The sequence below is a fragment of the Fukomys damarensis genome, unplaced genomic scaffold (assembly GCF_012274545.1).
Source record: "Fukomys damarensis isolate Sample0158 unplaced genomic scaffold, DMR_v1.0_HiC HiC_scaffold_39, whole genome shotgun sequence".
In the NCBI taxonomy this organism is placed as follows: Eukaryota; Metazoa; Chordata; class Mammalia; order Rodentia; family Bathyergidae; genus Fukomys; species Fukomys damarensis.
The window spans coordinates 6,746,673-6,768,397 of record NW_022900951.1 but is presented as its reverse complement, the minus strand read 5'-3'; the positions used below and the strand labels follow the sequence as shown (position 1 = coordinate 6,768,397).

The 21,725-nt window shown below is 44.2% G+C and overlaps 1 protein-coding gene across 8 annotated transcripts in view; it reads right to left on the bottom strand.

Annotated features, from left to right (window-relative positions):
• Positions 1 to 21,725, bottom strand: part of Clcn4 (chloride voltage-gated channel 4) — a 90,227-nt gene that overhangs the window by 64,978 nt on the left and 3,524 nt on the right. For all 8 annotated transcript variants that reach the window (XR_778339.3, XR_778335.2, XR_778340.3 and 5 more), the window contains exon 2: positions 2,230 to 2,384. Coding sequence is in view for 2 of the 8 variants with exons in the window: in XM_033760081.1 (XP_033615972.1) it covers positions 2,230 to 2,373 (144 nt within the window). In the remaining 6 variants the exon portion in view is untranslated. The remainder of the gene's footprint in view (positions 1 to 2,229; positions 2,385 to 21,725) is intronic.

Sequence of the window (21,725 nt, the reverse complement as noted above, 5' to 3'; positions counted from 1 at the left end):
AAAAAAAAAAAAAAAAAAAAAAAACAGAAAAAAAGCATATTTAAGTGGTGGCACATGCCTATAATCCCAGCATTCAGAAGACTGAAGCTGGACTGCCCTGAGTTTGAAACCAGCCTAGGATACACAGTGACTTCATGGCCAGCCTGGACTACATAGCAAAATACTGTCTCAAATAAACAAACCAACAAACACCTATTCAATAAATTTTATTTGGTACTTTTGTTTTCAAGGTTAATTTTAACAAACAAGAACTTTGAATCAGCTAGCATAGCTCATGTTTACCACAGCAAACAGATGTATCTGCACACCTGGTAAGAACACCCCTTTTCCTCCCAGTGTTGACAGAATACTTCATGCTGAGATCATCATTCCCCTCACTACCCTTTAGAGAGGTGTTCAGCAAACACTTTCCATAAAGAGCCAGAGAGTGAAGATTTTGAGCTGTGTGAGTCAAATGGTCTCTATTCCATCTACTCAACACTGCCCCAGTAGCACAAACGAAGCCATTAAAATATGTAAAAGAATAGGCATGCCTGAGTTCCAGTGACTTTATTTACCAAACAAGGTGCCAGCTGGCTTTGGCCTGAGAGCCTTAGTCTGCTGATCCCTGCTGTAGAGTGGAGGCTTTCCTGGCTGCCTTGTCCCTGAGGAGGAGGAGCCAAGAGACCGCATCATCTTGACCAATCCTTGCTCCCTATGAATCTCTGTTCCTTCTTTCATGCCAATCTTCATGAAATGACGTGACGGTGGCACTCTGCAACATTTCTCATCCTCCTCTGAAGCAGCTCCCCCACAGGTCACTGGCATCCCCCACGTGTTTGGCACCCTCCTACTCTGCCTCTCCTGGAGGGAGACCTTGTGAGCAGCCCCCTCCTCAGCACTCTCTCACTGGGGGACCACACTTGGCAGGTTCCCTCTTCCACTCTGAACAGCTTCCTCTGAGTGCCTGGCTATAGCCCCCCACGTACCCCACCCCACTGTCCTGACTGCCTGATCCTTCTACCCAGGCCACCTTGACCGTTTCTAAAGCTTCAACACCCACTTGTGTGCCAGGGGCCCCTCGCTCTCCATCGTGACCTTAATCTCATTCTTGAACTGCTGAGTTCTCTCTGCCCACCGAGCCCCAGCCCCAGCCCCAGCTGCAGGCCAGGCAGGCAGCTCAAACTCCAAGTATGAGAAACAGTATGCAATGGCCTCCCTCTGCTACCCGCTGCTGCTCTTCTCCTGGCTCTCAGCAGCAAAGGCATTGCACTCGCCTAGCCGCCTAGCCACAACCTGGTGTTTCTTGACGCCACTCCATCCCTGCCCTCCAACCCTCCTTTAAAGCCTGTCAATGGAGCTGAAGAATAGTGCTTCACTCTGTCTTTCCTCTCCATCTGTACTTCGTTACCTTCAGTCAGCCCTTCTTGCTTTTCCTGAGCTAACTTTTGAGCTTCCTCTTCCTTCATCTTTATCCAATTCTGTGGCCTTCAACACAAAATGCACTTCTCTCTGTAGCCTACTTGGTCATTACCAATACGGCTCCACTGCCTACATTTCCAAACTCATCCTTGTACCTTCCTTTCATGAGTCCACCTGCACACCCTAGGAGCTTTCTGAATTGCCCACATGTACCATGTTCTTTCATGTCGCTTAAAAAAGCAAAGGCCACTCCTGATGTTTACAATTCTTTCCTCCTCTCTCTGCTTAGCAAACTCTTAGTCATCCTTAAAACCCCAACTGAAATGAGAAGCCTTTCCTTAGCCATCCCTCCTGAATAATCCCATGGCAGCGACTCTTACCTTTATTGTGGTCCATCCGCTATGCCAACTAGATGCCAGGCACGTGAAAATGTGCCTTCACACACACACACACACACACACACACACACACACACACACACACACAATCTCATTCAGTCTAATTAAGTATCATTAACTCCATCTTCATGGAAGAGAAAACAGAGCCCTGGAAATGGCAGCCCCAAAGATGCTTAGCCTGAATGTGTCAGGAGCAGGATATGCCCTAGATTTACCTGGTTCCAGGGCCCCCCATTGCCTCCATACTACATTTCCTCAGTACAACAGAGCCTCACGCCCAGAGCACCTGTGATCATGATTCTCTGTCCCTGTGTCTGCCTCTCCCACCTTTCTCTTCTGAACATTAACTACTGCATGGCACAGGAGCCTCCGCTTCATGGTGCAGCCATTGCAGACAGCCCCTTCAGCATGGTCTTCGGGCACCACCCACCTTTCTGTGTCTGTCAGTGTCCCGTGACTTTTCCCTCAGCCAGTCAATGGTGTGGAAGTCCTCGTAGGTCCCCACATCAGGGAATGGCTCGTCAAGGAAATCCATCAGGTTTCCGGAGATGCTCATCACTCCCGGACTGACCATGCTACTTACACCTGCAGGAGAAAACCAGCGTTTAATACCGAAGTAGGGAATAATTCATAGGTTCTGTTTTCTCATATAAGGAAAGTTATTTCAGCATAGGCATATCTGTTATAATGTAACACATACACAGCAAGCTTTCATAATTCATTAGTCAGGTCTCTATTTTGCAGTACTAGGGATCGAACCTAAGGCTATAACACTGAGCTACATTCCCAGACCCCACCACCACCACCACCACCACGTCTTTGAGACAGGATCTCCCTAACCTGCTAAACTACATAGGTTAGGTTAGAACTTCTGATTTTCCTGCCTCAGCCTCCTCCAATGGTAGGATTATAGGACTGTGCCACCATGCCCAGTGGCTCATAGTTATAGTTTATAAAGTCACCCCAAACACTGAATCAGAAAATGCTGGTATAATCCCAGCTACTCAGGAGGCTGAAGCAGGAGAATTGCAAGTGTGAGATCAGCCTGAGCAACCTAGTGAGTCTCTTTCTCAAAACACACACAGTGTTGGGGCTGGGACGAGAGGTTCCATTTGACCCAGCCATCCCTCTGCTGGGTATATTCCCAAAAGAACTAAAAGAATCATATCACAGTGATGTATGCGCACCTATGTTTATAGCGGCACAGTTTGTAATAGCTAAAACTTGGAAACAGCCCATTTGCCCATCAGTTGGAGACTGGATGAAGATGTGGTTTTTCTATAAAATGCAATACTACTCAGCCATAAGAATAAGAAATTAGATTCATTCATAGGAAAATGGATACATATTGAGGATATACGCTTAAGTGAAATAAATAAGTCACACACGTGTAAATACCGAATCGTTTCTCTGCTGTGAATAAACTACAATAGTACGTAAGATCCTAATGAGATAACTGACAAAGTGAAATAGGAAGAAAAGGGCTAAAGGTGTAGGGAAAGTGGGAAGGGGAGGGTAAAGGTAATAAGGGAAAAGAAAAAATATGAGAAAATGAAAATATGGAAACAAAGTTTGTAAATAGGGAAGGGTGGAGTAGGTGAAAGGAGGGCAAGGGAATGGGGAAAGGGAGAACCAAGACCTGTCATGTAAAGGTAGAAGATCCCAATGATGAATGTAACTGTACTGTATACCTAAAATGTACCAATAAACTCAATGAGGAAAAAAAACACAAAGTGTTCAGGATGTGATTCAGTGATAGTGTCTGCCTAGCATGCACAAGGCACTGGGTTCAATACCTACACCACAAAAAAGAAGAAAGAAAATACTGAACCACTGATCCTAAAAGTACTTAGGTTTGAATTCATGTGAACTTTTGGTCACAACAATTTTGTCAGCTGATTAATACATAACCTTGTTTTATGCGTGCTTCTTTTCAAAGACACATTATTTAGCATATACTGCTGGTTTGTTAACATTGAACTCCTAGTCAATGACACTATGACTCATCCATAAACAAAGTTTCTCTCACACTTGTATTTTCTCCACAAGGCACATCATAGGCCAAGTGGGATACATGTAAAAGTAAACAGCCTAGGTAAATTTGATATAGCTATTAAATGGCCTAGAAAAAAGAAGTCAACTAAACAATTGAATGTTTAGTGTTTAGGTGAGAGATCAGGATGCAGATGTAAATTCAATAGTCATTTCTATGATATTGAAAAATTGGGGCCTTTTTCATGACATGAAAGGATGTGATAAAATCAGAATGTGAGGCTAACTGGTCTGAATCCAATGCCCTCTAGTGGTTATTGTAAGATTAGTTAGGAGGCTGAGTGTGGTGGTGCATATTATAATACCAGCATTTAGGAGACTGGAGGGAGAGTATCTAGAGTTTGCTGCCAGCCTGGACTATACTGCGAGATCCTGTAACAATACAAAATGACAAAACAAATTTTATTAGAAGAATTTAGTAAACAGCAACAGAACATGTTAGGTTGATGTACATATTTTAGAAGCATAGTGAACAAAAGAATTCTTCTCACACTTTGGAACACTAGCCAGCACCGTATTTCAGGGCCCTCTTTTCTTTCTTTCTTTCTTTCTTTCTTTCTTTCTTTCTTTCTTTCTTTCTTTCTTTTTGGTGCCAGGGATCGAACTTGGGTACTTGTGCTTGTGAGGCAGGCAGCGGAACCACTGAGCTAAATCCCTGGATATTCAGGGCCACTTTAAATGCAAAATTACCAACACAAAAGCACAAAAATGAAAAAAAAGTGTGGCACCAAATAAACCAAAAAAGAGACACTTGTTCACAGTACTGATGGTGGAAACAAAGGCAGCATGTCACCTTCTGCAACCTCAGTTGCTAGCAGGTGCTTCTGGCAACTCAAACTTTTTGTCACACTGCACAAGCATGTTTGGGAATGGCCTTGAAAGCACTGTGAATACTGATTCTGGAGCTAGAATCTGGATCTGGAATGTCTCCTAAAGACCTATGGTGGCATTGTTGGGAAGTGAAGCCTAATGGGAGGTCCTTATGTTATTGGGGGCATGCCCTTAGAGGTGATTGTGGAGCTCCACCCTCTTCTTCTTTTGTGTCCCCACCATGAAGGGAATGGCTTTGTCCCCCCATGTGTTCCTGCCATGACAAGCTGCCTTACCACAGGCTCAGAGCAAAGGGGCCAAGTGATCACGGACTGAACCTTCAAGACTGTGAGCCAAAATAAAGCCTTTTTCTTTGTAAATTTATTGCATGAGGTGTTTCATTACTGTGATAGAAAGCTGACTAACACATCTTAATCACTTTCCTCGTTGCTGGGACAAAATACCCAGCGTGTGTAATTTAAGGGAGGAGAACTTTACTTTAGCTCATGTTTCAGTCCATAGTCAGCTTGTTACAAGGCAGGACAATATGGCAGAGGGGCACGGCAGAGGGGCACGGCAGAGGGGCACGGCAGAGGGACACGGCAGAGGAAAAGCTGCTCACATCATGGAGGACTGGAAGCACACAGCAAGTGAGAAGCCAGGAATGGAAATACACCCTTCCAGGTTATGTTCCCAATTACCCACCTCTTCCAACCAAACAGCTATAAACTCTTCCGTGGATTAATTTGTAGATGAATATAGCACCCTCATAATGCATTCACTTCCCCAAAGTTCCATCTCTTCATGCACAAGGCTTGGGGACATCCAAATGTAAACCATAATGCTAACATAAGGGGTTACAAAATGAGTTTGAGCAAAACAACTAATTTTCAAATACAGAGCCCATAAGTGAAGATCAACTACGCATTTCTGAAAAATCTCAGCTTCTGAAAAAGGAAGGCATGAAAAGGAGAGGGCTGGAGGAGCAAATAATTCAAAGCAAACTGATAATTGATTTCCCTGGGAGACAAAGTGAACCGCTATGCGACAGGCAGCCTGTGTGGTTATCATCACGGACATTCCAACACATACAGTAACAGAATGAAATGCTGGCGGGACTTTAATTCACTGGTAGGAACCAAAGCAATCTGTAGATAGCAGCTCTCTGCACCAGGGGGCACCACCCTGTGGAGGATCAAGGGAGGCAGGACAACCTGCCACGAGCCAAGCAAGAGCCACATAAAGCTAGTGGCACCAAACTCTAGGTGCAGAGGCTTATTTTTAATTTCTCTTAAAATACAGTGAAAAGGGCTCCTGTTGCCAAGGCAGTAGCAAAGTTGAATGTGACGTACTTTCTTGTCTATGATAACAATTCCATTCCTGCTCTTCAGGTTCCTATTGCCTGGAAAATAATCATAAATGAATCAGTGCATCTTCTCCATTCTACCACCATCAGAGCCTGATCTCAAACCACACAGGAGCCCATTTGAGACGCAGAAAATGCTTTGCAGCAAGACCAAAGCTCACTCAGTTGGCAGAAAAAATAATACACTTTTACAGAGAAGAGAGGTTGGAATATGCACTAAATAAAAATCACTTTAGCAAAGAGTACGGAAATTTGAATTATAGGATGAGGACCACAAAAGTGCTGGAATGGGTGGTTAAAAAGTTGAAAGTGGTTATAAAAATGTTTCAGTGCAGAGTTCTCCCATTGCTTTATATATTTATATATTTGGAGGACTCAACCACGATTTGATGAAACTGAATTTTAATCAAATTGAAAAGTCACTATGAGCAAAGTAGAGTAATCACCTTACAAGCAGTAAAGTGGCCACAATGACTGATTTATTGACCATGTGTGCAACTTGGTTACTTTAAAAACTCTCAAAACCCGAGGTTTGAACTGTGCCAAATCAAAAACCATACCCGCTGATGAGTACCCAGGGAAGAATTATGTTGCATAAGTCAGTAGCAACCAATAACAAAAACAATAATATAAGGGAAGGAATAAAATTAGAAAGCAGAGATTTCATTCTCATTCTACAAAAACATGATGGCCATAATCTCTTATTGTATGTGGTAAAGAAAACTGAATATCTCTGATGGGAAAAATAAGATGGTGAGCTGGCCCTCATTAGAGATAGAACTGCAGGAACTTTGAAAGTCTATTAAAAATGATTTGATTTGACCTGAAATGTAACCAAATCTGTAGTTAAGTAACTCCTCCAGGTAATAATGCTTGCAATAGAAAGTTCCTCTGGGGAACAATGTATCTTTAAACTTTGACAGAGCATGTCAAGGGCAGGACCCTTAGGTACTTAGATGGTAGAAGAAAATAAACAACAAACAATCTACAGAGTCTCTGGTGCTTCCTGGGCACCCCAAAGGAAGTGGTGGTGTCCCTTCTGAGGTAGGGATTAAGAAAAGAGGAGAAGACTTAGGAAGGGAGAGGAAAACTGCAAGAAGTGGGAAAAGCAGAAAGGATGCTGTGTGGGACCCAGTGAGGAGATGCAAATGGAGGAGGAACTGGAATCTAGACAGCAAGTGGGCAATGGGGTTATTCCCAAGGAATTGCTGAGATATAAACTTAGCCTCCGTCAGCTCAAGGATCACCACAAGTGGACACACTCTGTCATCTGCATCTGAAAAGGGGGCTCCTTTTATTTGCGATCCAAACAGCCTCTCAACTGCTTTTATTTCTTCTCCCCAGCAGGAGCCCTTCTTGAGGCCATGGTTTCAAGGAAGAACAGCAACCTACAGCTGAGTCTGTGATTTCCACTGAGCCTGGATCATTAGGTCAGGGCTCAGTAAACTGTTGCCCATGGGCCAAATCAGGCTGCCTGGTTTTATAAATAAAATTTTATTGACATACCCGCTTGTTTACATGTTGTCTATGGCTGCTTTCATGTTACAAAAGCAGAGACAAGGATTTACAACCAACTGTATGTCCCAGAAAGTCTAAAATGCTTATTATTTGACCCTTCACAGGTCTTAACTCAAGGAAGTGATGATAGGAGAGGTGCTAAGAGCACCTTCCACGTCAGCAGCACTTCATGTTTCTCACAGCGCCTCTTCCCTTTTGCCTTCCAAGACCACTGTGCATATCACTGTTGACTGTGGCTATAAAATAAAGAGTGGAAGCAGCTCTCTATTGCAGATCCCGAAACACAGTGGTGTGGACAGGAACAATTATCTTAGGTTTTTGTCTCCTGGTCCTAGGGTTGGACTCAGATCAGTGACATCCTTCTCACTGAGGGTCTCTCACAAGGCTGTGGTCAGACAGAGGCTAGAATCATCTGAAGGCTTCTTCACTCATACACCTGCGCCTGGACTGGGTGAATCAACAACTAACTGGGTACTAGAACAGCTGAGTTTCTCAGGCCTCTTTCTCCATGTGGCACCCCCATGTGGCCTCTCTAAGCATGGCAGCCTTGGGTAGCAGAGCTTCTTACTTGGAAGCTGCGTGCAGACAGACCAGACAGAAACCACATCACCTCAGACATTCGGCAGTCACCTTTTGCTACATGCCATCCATTGAGGCAGGCACAAAAGCCCATCCAAGTCCAGGTGGAGAGAAAGTAGATTCCACCTCTGGATGGGTATAGCAGAGCTCTAGAAGAAAATCCAGAAACCAGAAATACTACTGCGAACAACTTAACCGAGAATTCAACTCACAAAACATCTAGACAAATATGGAAAAGTATCTAGAAGAAAATAATGATTGTCTGCCATTATATCCTAGGTAGTGAATCACTTTTTCAAAGATATATTTTTAAACAAGCAGTGATATGACTAGCTCCTTAATATTGTGCTCTTTCCTTCTGTTCTTTGGGTATTTATTATGAGAGGCAATACTGCACAGTGGCTATAAACACAGGTGCTAGAACAGCACTGCCTGCCTGGGTTCAAATCTCAGCTATGCCACTTCCTGGCTTTGTGACCTTGGGCAAGTTGTGGAACCTTATTGTGCCTCAGTAACCCAACTATAAAGTGGGGATCATAACAGCATGTGCCTCAGGATATTGTTACAAAGACTGAATGAAGTGACACTTGTAAAGCACTTTGCACCTGGCAAGTGATTATGCTTCACAAGTGTTGGTTAAAAAAAATTTATAGGTGTTTGATGAAAATGTTTTTTACCACCCTGCAGGTTGCATCCTATCTATATTTTATCCATCGCCATCTGAAGTCTGAAGCTGACAGGGAGCACCCGATGGACTCCACTTCTATTCGGGGAGATTGAGGTCATCCCACTGAGCTTTTCGGGGACCTTCTGTGGGTGTCTCTACCAAGAATAAAAGAAGCCATTAAAGCATGACTCTATCCATGACATTTTCAACATCTTTTCTTTAAAAATTCCTTAAACCATGCACATTGATTAGAGACTGGTTTGTTGTTGTTTTTTTTTTAATCTGAAATACTACTATGCAAAGTGACAAAAACACTAAATGAGAGATTTGGATGAATCCTGTTAGGCTTTTTGACCTCCATTGCCCCTCTCTGACCTTCATCACCCTCCACTCCCAAGCCCGGACTCTGGAATGGGCTGTGTCTCCATAGCTCTCCCACACCTTCCCCAGCACATGCCGGAGTCCAAAAGTTAGTAAGCACCTGCTCCTTCCACCATCTTGGGGGCAAGCGACCCTTTTTTTCACTTATCAAAACTATTTATGTCTACCACAGATAATATTCAGGCATGTGGGACTTTCCAGAAATTTCAGGGCTATCTTCACTGCCAGCTGTTTTCCCCATCATTACAGAGCAGAAAATAATAAGTTATATACTGTTCAGTATCAGCAAAATAAAAACACTGGATAATCAAAAGCAATCAATGTATCTGTGACCATTATTGCCCTTAATACCTAGAAGTGGAGACCAAAAAGTGTTACCCCAAATAAATTGATAAATATATAAGGAAAGATACCTACAGGTAAGTGATGGAGTCTTTTTTTCTGAGACAGCCAAGTAGTCCAGACTGGCCTTGAACTCTCTATGTAGCTCAGGCTGGGCTCAAACTCAGCATCTCCATCCTCAGCCTCCCAATGGCCAGCTATAATGGAGTCTTGCAGTGAATTGCAAGGAACCAACTGTCCTTGCTAGACAATGGCAATATGCAGCAATACCTACTACAGAGATTCCCATTGCTCTCCCACCAGACCAGAGGAAAACAGCAAGGAAATGGGAGTGGAGTCGGGCGTGACGACAGGGAAGGTCCAGGAAGAGAGATATCTATGATCTGTCCTTTTGCCCTGTTTTCTGAGAAATGCAGTTTTAGTAAACAAAAATAGCAAATCTAATATGCCCAATCTAGCTGAATTCTATAAACTTCTCTGTGCTACTCAAATGACAGTGGACAGGTCTTGGATACCTGGTATAAGAGCCAGGTCTGTCAGCCTTTGAGTTATCTATAGTTGAAAGAGCAGCAGCAAGTGTGGACAAGGTGGCCACTGCCTTGGGACTTTTTCCTAATTGTTTTCTTCTCTTTTCTTATTTCTTTCCCAGTACTGGGGAATCTAACCCAGAGCCTTGTGCATGCTTTGCAAATGTTCTACCACTGAGCTGCATCCCCAGCCCTTTATATCTTACTTTGAGACAGGGTCTCACTAAGTTGACCAGGCTGGCCAACTTGTGAGGCTCCTGCCCAGTCTCCCAAGCACCACTATGCTTGGCTTAAGCATTTTGTTGTAAAGATATAATTCACATATTGTACCTTTTCAAAGTATACAATTTAGTGGTTTGGAAATATTCACAAACTTGTACAATTATCATCATTACCCAATTCCAGAACATTTTTAATACCCCTAAATGTAACTCTGTACTTCCCTCTCCAGTCCCCAGATAACCACTAATCTATTTTCTGTTCATGGTTTTGCCTGTTCCAGACAATTCCCATAAAGGGAATCATGTCATTTGTGGCCTTTTGTGCCTGGCTTCTTTCTCTTAACATCACGGTTTTGAGATTCATTCATGTTGTAGCATGTGTCAGTGCTTCATTCCTTTTGATTGCTGAATAATATTCCATTGTGTGACTTTATCCCATTTTGTTTGGGTGTGTTTGGGGCTGTTATGAATAATCCCATTAAGAACATTTGTAGAAGCCTTTGTGTGGATATATATTTTCATCATTCTTGAGTATATGCTCAGGAGTGGAACCTGGGTCAGAAGGAAACTCTATATTCAGCTGTCTAAGCAGCTTCCAGATTGAAATCACTTATTTTCTAGGTCAAGGAAGACAAAGTGACCAGCTTCCAGTAGCCTCCCTATGGACTTCCCAGCCTTCACCCTGATGCTAATGGTAAACACCATCCTGACTGTCACACCATAGACTACTGTTGCTTGTTTCTGAGCTTTATATGAATGAGATCTTGTGTCTGGCTTCTTGTGTTCTCTCTTAGGTCATAAGGTCTGTCCTGTTGAGCATAACTACTATTCATTCATACCCTTTGCCTTACAATAGGGCCAGCAAACTCTGTTGAGGGCCAGGAAGTAAAGATTTGATGCTCTGTGGGCTATATGGTCTCTATTGGGACTACTCACTCTACTCTGCATTGTCATTTGAGAACGGCCAGAGACCATATATGAATTAATGACTGGGACCCTGTTTCAATAAAAACTGCATTTATGGACACTGAAATTTGAATATGGCTTTTCTTCTTTGGGGCTTTTTCAGCCATATAAAAATGTACAGAGCATTCTTAGCTCATGAGCAATATAAAAGCAGGAGGTAAGCTGAAGTTGGCCCCTGGGACAATGCGCTTTGCCAAGTCCTCTGTTCCATGTTGATGGTGGGAATAATGTGCTTAACATGCTTCTCTGCTCTCCTGTGGATGAGCATTTGGGTAGTTTCCTTTCTGGAGCCATTGCACAGTGTGCTGCTACCATTTTTAACAACACTCACAAAATGCTGTGACCTTCCACCTGTCCTCTCCTTTCTGTGCCCAGCAGTGGTCAAGTGCCGCCGGAACCTGACAAATTTCATGCCAGTATTCCTCTCCCAAATCTCACCATGCCTTATTATTTGCCAACTTAACTAAGCCCAAGATGACTTAGAGAGACAGAATAGAAAGGCATAATTCACAGAGAATAAGTTTCCCATCGGCAAGGAAGGCTGGCTGTCACAGGCTATGTACCAGCTGCATCCTCAGCCAGTGTAGACATGGGAGAAAATGCTACTAGAATCTCCTCTGGGCCTCACAAGCCTTTGGGCAAACTGGCCACCTTTCTCCTTCCCATCATACTAACTAAAATGACCAGGACTTAGAAAGGGGAAATACTTTAAGCTTTGTGGACCAAATAATCCTGGTGGAAATTACTGCATTCTACCCTTATAGCTCAAAACAGCTGCTGGAAATATGTAAATGAAAAGTGTGGCCGTGTGCCCATAAAACTTACCAAAACAAGTAATAGACTGGATTTCATGTGCAGGCCACCAGTTGCTTGCCCCTGCTTTACACCACAAACATTTATGGAGCATTTGCTACCTGCCAAGCCCTTCTCAGAGGCACCAGGACCACTTGAACACTTATACCCCTCACTTACCTACAGAATCGGCCATAAACCACTGTGATTCAGTGGGACAAGTACAAAGGTAAATAGCAGTGGTCATTCCTCTCAGGATTATTTAAGAGAGGCAATGAAGTCCCAGGAGAGCAATGGACATCACTAGCAACATTTCAACCTTGAAAAAATGAAAAGCAGTGCCCAACACACACACACACACACACACACACACACACACACACTGAAGTTTCTATGAGATTCTACAATCAGAAAGACTCACCAAATAATTTGATCTCATAAGGCTTCCAGATTCCACATTTCTTGGCTTATGAATAAAAACCTGATCCCACCAAAGTTCTGACAAGGTATTCATGGGCACTGTAACTAGAGGCTACACCACACAGCTGGAGAAGAGGACCTGAGTACATCATGCTCAGAGACAGGTCTTGGTCTGAGAGCATCTAAACATAAATATGCAAAAAACTTTTCTTACAGATATTCCAGAGGGTCCACTGACTAATCACAAGCAACCTTTAAAAGATCATTTTCTTGCACCCTATATAGGTTACATAAGGGTCTGAGCTCAGGGATAGGTGTTTGCTGGCTGCCAGTTTTGTGGTGCTGGCAGCTCCTGTAAAGGCCACCAGGTTGTCTCTGGTCTCAGAGTGTCACTGTATCATGTGGCCACCTGCACTGGTTCAGCTCCTCCTGGTCCATCAAGGCCACACAAGGACTGCCTGGGCTTTTCATCATGTTGTTCCAACTTGAAACTCCTCCTCCCTACCCTCTTCTGCCTACTTGTGGCCCTTCCCTTGGCCTTTTGACCTTCAGCTGTAGCTATCTCAGGTCACTAGAACTACATACCTGCATAGCCCACTGCTCCAGCTCTGCCCCAGGGAACCATGGCCAGACTAAGTCCCACTCCAGCCCATGGCAGTTTCTCTGTCACCTTCACTGGCTTCTCTTTTGTCTACTCTCTCACTCAAATGCATCCCAAAAGATGCTAGCAATGGATGACTTTTAAACAGAGACTACTGAGCAAAGGAATCCAGACCCATCAGAACACACACTGTGTGAAGCACTTATGTAATGTTCAAAAGCAGGGAAAAGGAAAAAATGAGTATCAAGAACGTAAAACCATGCAGTGAACTGACAGAAAAGCAGAAACACAAACATAACAGAAGTCAGGAGAGAAATAGGGGCATGTGACAGATGGGGATAGAGGATGCCAGACATGGCAACTTTCTGTTCTTGATCTGGGCAGTAGGGTGGTGGCACACATGTCTATTCAACAATTCATTAAGCTACATAACAGCATGTACGCTGGTCCAGGAAGAGGTCGAAGGGCTGACAAAAAGGGCTAAAAGAGGGCCATGGGGTGGGAGTTCAGAAGTGCCTGGGCTCTGCATTCCCATATGGATGTGTCATAAGCTCTGCCCAGCTACCAAGAGCCAGTCCAGCCAGTGCCCTGCTCCACGTTTTGCACTGTTCCTAGACAACAGCAGTGAACCAGAGTTTACATGGAAAGAGGACTCCCCAGGCTGCTTTGACTCAGACCCTGAGTCTCTGTGCACACAATGCGACAGGCTTAAGCACTTCAATCCACTACAAACTAGTGGCTATCTGCCAATTATACAACAGTGCTCTGTTCTCTTAACCTGCTTATTTAGATGGAGACCAAAAAAAAATTTTTTTTTCAAAAAACGTTTGAGGTCATGGCAAATATTTCTTTGCCTGCCTGTTCACACTGATCAGAATTGAAGCAGTGAGAGTCAATGAGGTCCTCGTTTCCATTAAAAATGGAAATTTTAAAATATAACAAATGGATCACGGCTGCAATCCCAGCACTCTTGGACACTGAGATAGGATGAGAAATTTGAGCGCACATACTCACTTCGGCAGCATATATACAAACTTGAGCCCAGTCTGGGCAACTTGGTAACTGGGTTTAAGAGACCTTGTCTCAAAATAAAATTTAAAAAAATTTAAAAAGGGCTGGGGATGTAGCTCAGTGTGAAGGCCCTGGGTTCTTTGCACACACACACACAAACACACACGCACATGCACACGCACACAAACACCATCTTTCCATCTCCCCACAGTGGGCAGACATCAAAAAGCAGTCTGTACCTATGGCTCTCACTGTACCCCCAGGCTCAGCAATGCTCCATACCAGTCACATCTGCCACATCCCAAGGAAGTCAGAAGGAAGCCTTAACCTTGACCTCCCCACCCACAGTTGTAACACCACCACATGATCACATACATATGAACTGCCCTGTACACATGGCTTTGTTGCCCCTACCCACTTTCTAGAATAAGGACTTCATATGATGCTGCCAGTGCCCCACTCATTTTGCTCAAAACCGTCTGGTAAGCTCCAGCTGCTTCCCAACAGTGTCTCTGTGCCTGACATCATTGTTTTGGGACCCACAGAAGGTGGCTTAGCTCGCGTGGTACACCTGACATGTGCCATTGGGAAAAGTTATTAATCAATGACTTACATGTCAGCTCCTGGCTAGATTCCAGGAACTTAGGTTTGGGGAGGGTCCCTGCCATGCTCGGAGCCAGTAAGAATAGCACACTCTGCCTAAACTTTACAAATATTGTGACTTATGCAGAGTACCTGCTTTCCTCCTATGAATCTGAAATTTGGATATATGATAGACAGATAGTCCCTATATGGCCAAAAAAAGAACCATGGGTGCTGAGTCTCTAACTAGCTCTCCTGATAGTCACATTTCAACCCTTCCTGGGAGGAACAAAGGGTGTCCTGTGTGACCCCAGGGAGAGGACTCTTGGAAGCATGTGCCCAGTTTCCTGTGGACTTTGCCTTGTGTACCTTTACTCTTTACTGGGAAAACACCAAAGCCAGAGGTGAGCTTGGGGGCCTGTGACTTGGGAAGCACCATTTGCTAGAATTTGCACAGTGCAAAGTTAAACTTCACTCACCCACCACGTGTGAGCCGCACTGAGAGCTGGCCCTCCTTGCCTGCTTTCTCCTTTCCACTCTACTCCCAGGAGTCCTTGCACCTCCCTCCAAACTGCTCACGGTGGAAATTATGCCTCAGGTTCCCTTTTAAGAGAACCCAGAGCAGACAGCATCACATGACATCAGATGTTCCTTCAATCAGTTATAACTTTGCCTAAGCAAAAGCCACAGGAGTGATTTCTCATGATCCAAATGGGCAAATTTTTCATGACCAAGGGCTAGGCAAAGAGTTATCACAAATGATACCAAAAGCATATTCTATAAAAGAAAAAAAAATAAGTTGTACTAATGGGCAAAGCAAAAAGTTCCCCCTCCATATAAGAATTCCCCAAAATCCCCCAATACACTCCATTGCTAGCAATGGATCATCAGTCCCCCCAATAAGAGCATCCAAGCTGTGCTAAGGCCTCTGGCACTTGAAGGACAGACAACCTAAGCACCAAAATGGCCTGTCATAAGCTTTCCAGAAGACACTGGTGGCTGATCACAGCCTAGTCGGTGATTTCAAGCCTGACAGTGCATCAGCTCTGCCAGGAAAGCAGGGACAACATAGAGCTCTAAGGCTGCCACCTGCCAACCACCATCCTCCACCTGCTGCTTGGTGGACCACACTTGGACAAGCAGCAGCCTCGTATAACCTTTTATTCTCTTCCTACTTCCTCCTCTTATTTCTTTCCCTGCATCCTTACCATTGTGTTTTAGTAACTAGTATTTGTCATGTCAATCTTATCCATAGCCTGCATCTTACTGCAATAACTATGTACAAAGTGGCTTACTCTCTTATTTGGCTGTGAGCTCCTTAAGAGCTGAGGTCTTTTACTATCTCTACTTACTGTCCAGACCTTTAAGGAAGGATCTGCAGAAACCTGTCAAAGCTTAGCCTACAAAGCTTAGCCAACCACACCAAGGGTGATATTGATGCTACACCTTTAGTTTTTTTGTTTGTTTGTTTGTTTGGTACCAGGGATTGAACTCGGGTCTTTGCGCTTTCACGGCAGGCCACCAAACCGCTGAGCTAAATCCCCAGCCCTACCCACTTTTAGTTATAAAACTCTATCAAGCAGTTAAATGCTTGGACATCTCTGTATAGATGTGCTCAAGAATCCACACAAGAATGATCAATAGTTTATCAATACACAGAGAACACTAAATGACTATAGAAATCCAACTACAGTCATGGGACATGTAAAATGTGACTTTCAAGCTTGTCCCATCATCTGCCGGTTTTATAATTTGTAACAATGCAGATAAGAAGGGTATAACTTGCCTTTTCCTACTGGTTTTGCTTTTAATTTTTAATTCATCTTGATTTTTCTCTTACTCATTTCACCTATGCACAATATTGGGCTGACAAAGTCTGACAACTGACATCCTCCCAAGAGCAGCAGGTGAGCATCTTGGCTGGCAGCTGACCTCAGAGATTTGACAGAGTCGATGGGGCCCAAGCAAAGGAGTCTGAAGCTGTAATCGAGGCTGAAAGTGCCATAATACAAAAATTCCTTAAGCAGCCCACCAGACAAACCCTCATTTGCCAGACTCATGCCAGTAGAGAGCGCCAGAGGGAAGTTGGTTTAAAAAACGCCTTCAAGGGGTCAAGGATGTAGCTCAGTGGCAGAACATTTGTCAAAGCCCTGGATTCTATCCCCAATGCTAGAAAGAAAAATCACTTTAAACTCTCTCAAGAAGTTGCTTTGAAATAACTTTTTAGTAGTTAACGAGAACATTCACCATAGAAAGTCTTTTCTACAGAAAGATTTAAACTATAATCTCACCGGTTCAAGAAGCTCAAGAAACCCCCAATACACACATACACGCGCATGTGCGCACACACACACACACACAGAAAACACCAGGCATATAAAAAACAAGTCATTCAAACTAGTAAAAAAAAAAGGAGGGGGAACATCTGAAAAGCAGTGAGAGAAAAAAGATGCATTATATACAGAGAAAGCTACAGACTGCACAGTTATGAGGTTGGACCAAGTACTCTCAGCCCAAGTGACTCAGTGACAGAGGGGACTACAAGTGGCCATGAGGCCACCAAGTGGGATTTCACCATAATCTTGGAGGTCACTCCCATACCACTTGCAGATTTTTTGCCTCACCTGAAACCCCAACAATGTCAAATTCATTTGAGATTACTGAGTCTTAGTTTCAAAAGTGCAGCACCTTTAGGGTGGTGAGGGGCTGTGACTCATTCACCCCTCCCAGCTAACTCTCCAAACCCCAAGCTGGGCTCCCTGGAGAGAAGACTGAGGTTATTGACTGTGACGGGAACCATCCAGCAAGGGGCTAATGGCCACAGGACCAAAGACAGTCTCAAACAGGGGGTGGCTGGGAATAAAACATGTGCACAAAGTCAGGGAGATTTAAGCTCAGCTTACTCCAAAACTTTATGTAGAGTGTACAGAGAAGATGCAGAGAAGGTCACTTCCTTTTTCCTCCTCCTTCTTCCTCCCAGGCCCTCCTCCCTGTCCCCTGTACTCCCAGGACCCCTTCTACTACTGGTGAACTAATGTGGGCAGGGTGGACTTCCTGAAGCCCCGGGCCCACACAGCAATATAGAAACCCAGCCTGCCTGCTAGAAGGGAGGGAGGCCAACCTTATGTGGCCTTGTTTGACACAATCAACGCAGTGTTCTCACACCCTGACCCACAGTGCCCTGAGGTCTGTGTTGCCAGTGCCAAGAGCCAACAATTTCCAATGTCCCCAGAGACTCCTTCCAATAATAATAACAACAAATAGTACAGGGCCCACAGTGTGCCAGGCGCTGCTCTAAGCACTTTATGTGTATTCACTGGGCTCTAGTCACCCTTGGGCCCAAGTCACAGATGAGCAAATCGAGGCAGAGGAGAGGTTAAATCTTACAGACAGTAGTGGGATGCTGGGTTGAGCCCAGGTGTAAGGTTCCACACTGGCCTGGCAGGCCTCAGTCACCTCACAGCCCTAGAGCTCCCAGCTTCTACTGAGAGGGCACTGTGGGCCACACTCCTTTCAAACTTGTCAAAGACAAGTGGTTCACCCTCTAACATCCCAAGTGAACGAAGGTCCATACACCCACAAAAAAACACTGCTGTGTTTGTTTTCTAAAGCTGTGGTAATGAAGTATCACAGACTGTGTGGCTCAGATGACAGAAACTTAACGTCTTACAGCTCTGGAGGCCAGAAATTGGAGATCCAGGTGCCGCAGGGTTGTTTACTTCTGCGGGGTCTGATGGAAGAATCCTCCTCTTTCCTCGGCTTTCAGATACCATCTTCTCCCTGTGTCATCCCTCTGTGTGTGTCTGTGTCCAAATATCCTCTTCGTGTAAGGACACTAGTGATACTGGATTAGAATCCACCCTAAAGACCTTATTCCAATTTGATTACTTCTGAGAAAAAAATCCCTAACTCCAGTATCACTTTTGGAAGTACTAAGGGTTACAATTTCAACACAAGAATTTGGAGGGGAACAAAATTCAACCCATGAATGCTGCCAAAGATCATTCTAGAGGGAAATACCATCCCATATCTCTCCCTCTTCTTGGGCCACAAAGACTGGCCTTCTGGTGGCCATTTTTTTTACAAGTTTATTCTCCACAAGAAGAGTCGATTTTCTGTGGCACACTCTCTCAAAAATGAAAACGCTGAAGTAGACAATCATGACTAGCAAGTTTGTAAAGGCTACGTGCTAAGAGGCATGGAACACAGCTTTGATGCGCTCTTCCTGTGTCCTCAGGCTGGTTGCTAAAGCAAACACAGCCCCTGTGGCTGTGGTGATAACTGACATTTCAGTCATTTTGCATGTTTGGGGGGAAGGAGTGCTAGTGAAAGGTACGACTAAGCTAAAAGGAAAAATAACTCATTGCGGCTGGGCTTCCTGTATCCTGGCCACAAAGCCCCCTTAGTCCAACCAGCACTTCCAAGGGTTACACTGGACGAGGAAAAATAAGTGTCACACTTGGCCAAATGAACCCAGAAGGGAAGAAACTGAGATCCAAGAAGAAGTTACTAACACAGGTAGCAGTGGCCACTGTGAGGGGTGAATCAGCAAGGTAACATGCAACAGGCTACAGGGTACTACAGAGCTGCCCCAGGGAAAAGGCAAACTAGGTCTCAGGGCTCTGCTCTCAGTCAGCAGAGCCCCAATTTGACCCCAGCATCTGAGATGCAGCCCACCATGCTGCCTTCTCCTCTCTGCTGTTGCTGTAGTAGCTAGGTCATCCCAGGCATGGGTCCCAGGGCCTGACCCCAGCCATCCAGGATTACCATCTTTATAGCTTCGGGAGGAGTTAAAGTCACCTCATCTAGGAGAGTCTGGCCCCAAACTTAGGTTCAAGCTGAGCTCAGTGGTATGCACCATTTCTAAGCCCAGCACTCAGGAAGCTGAGGCAGGAGGATACTGAGTTCAGGGCTAGCCTGGTATGCATAGCAAAACCTTGTCTCCAGAAAAAACAAAAAACAGGTTTAATTCAGGCAGGAGTCAGGCACCTTACTCTCAAAAACTGCTGCCCATCCTTTACCTCCTCATCTTTCACTCAATAGCATAACCTATAAAACAGTTTCTCTTTCTTTAACTCCAGTAACAGCTCTTCAAGGGCATGAGCCCTGTCCATCCACCTCCCATCCCACCACTTAGGCTTATCATTGTCACAACTAGGGGCAGTTTATGCCCAGGGGACATTTGACAATGACTGGAGACACTTCTGTTTTCTTACAATTGGAGGGGTTGCTATGTAGGTGGAGGCCATTGGTGCTATTAAACACCCTACAGTGCACAGGACAGTCCCCACCAGAGAATCAGCCAACCCCAAGGGTCCATAGTATCAAGGTTGAGAAACTGATCTAGACACATAGCAGGGACCCAAGGAATATTTGCTAAATGAAAAAGAAGTGAGTGAATAAATAAATGAATGAGTAAATATTGAGGCTTGGGTCTTATGGAAATGCCTTTATAATCCGTATAATATTGATGGCCTTTTCTCAGACATTAATGTATCGTTTATTTTCCCATTCAACCAATATTTAATGATCACTAAAATGTGCATAGAGGATGAAATAAGGCAAGCATGGTTCCTGTCCCAAAAGAGAGCAGAGTGGAAAAACAACATTTTACACATCAAGACCCCTTGGTTGTTCCACAGCTCTGTCCAGATCACTCACATGACCTTGGGCACTGGACTTCTCTGGCCCTCTCTGCCTCATATGTATAATATAAGGGCTGTTTCCACTTTGAAACTCACTTCCAACATCTAAATTCTGTTCACTCCAGAGGATCTCTTCCTCTTCCCAAGTTTTTGCATTCATATAACACCAATGTCACTGATTATAAAAGACTATTGCATGTGTCCATCAATCGAGCACTAATAAAATAAATTACCATGTTGTCCACACCACAGAGCACACTTACAGTGTGCTGCTGGTGCAATAGTAGTAAGAGAAAAGAACATATCAAGTTCTCCCATTTTCTCTCTAAAAGTGTTATTTACAAGAAAGTGGAGTGAATTACTGCTGCACAAACAACATGGATGAATCTCAAAATCGTAAGGAATGAAAGCAGCCAGACATAAAGTGGACATATTGTATAATTCCTTCTACATGAAGTTCATGTATGGGTAAAAGCTGGGCTTACAGGAAGCAGAGTGGTGGTTGTGGGGCAGGATGGGACCCTCTGGGCTACTGGTACTATTCTGTCTTGACCTGTCCAAAGCAGCTGAAGTAAGACCCATATATTTTACTCAGTGAAAATTATAACCCTAGAAAGAAAAAGGGGAAAGTAAAAAGAGGAAAGTAATATATACATTATATGGTAGGTTTATACAGACATTTTCTGAAACTATGTATAAGAAAGTTACTGGTGGTTGCCTTAGGAAAGAGAGGGGTCAGAGGCCAGGAGTAAGAGGAAACAGTCCTTTGCATAATGTTGAAATTTTCACCATGTGCGTGTACTACCATTCCAACCAAAAAACAATTCATTAAGAAAATAAAAAACATACCTGCTCATAGGAGTTTCTGTCCGGCCTCCCGCTGACAACATGGTTAAGCAAAGGACCGATAACAGGAGCTTCCCATAGCCAACTCACCGTAGTTTGCTAAGGAGGGAGCAGCAGAGGTGGAAGAGGGGCTGTTCCACAGCCCACCACCATCAGTTGTGGGAGAAGGTACACATCACCATTTCATACTGCTCTGTTTTGACAAGGTTGAGGGGTGGAAGTAGAGCAGGAAGGTAAGAACCCCTGGGGCAGCAGGGCGGCAGGTCTTAGGCCCATGTGCCCAGGGGCACATGCTCCCCTGAAATGCTCCCCTGAGCCTCACCCCGGGCCTACTCAATCAGAAGCCCCCATCTAAAAGCCTATATTTCTTTAAGATTTTATTATGAGTATTTTGAATTACACAGAACATTATGCAAAAGAATCCAAAAATGACACCAGAGTCACCAATTGTTCCAATTTGGCTATACCTGCCTCATCTCTTTTTCTCTCTATTCATTTAACTGAACCATTAAAGTAAATTATTGTCGGTGGCCTGCCTTGCAAGGGCAAGGATCCTAGTTCAATCCCCAGTACAAAAAAAAAAAAAAAAAAAAAAAAAAA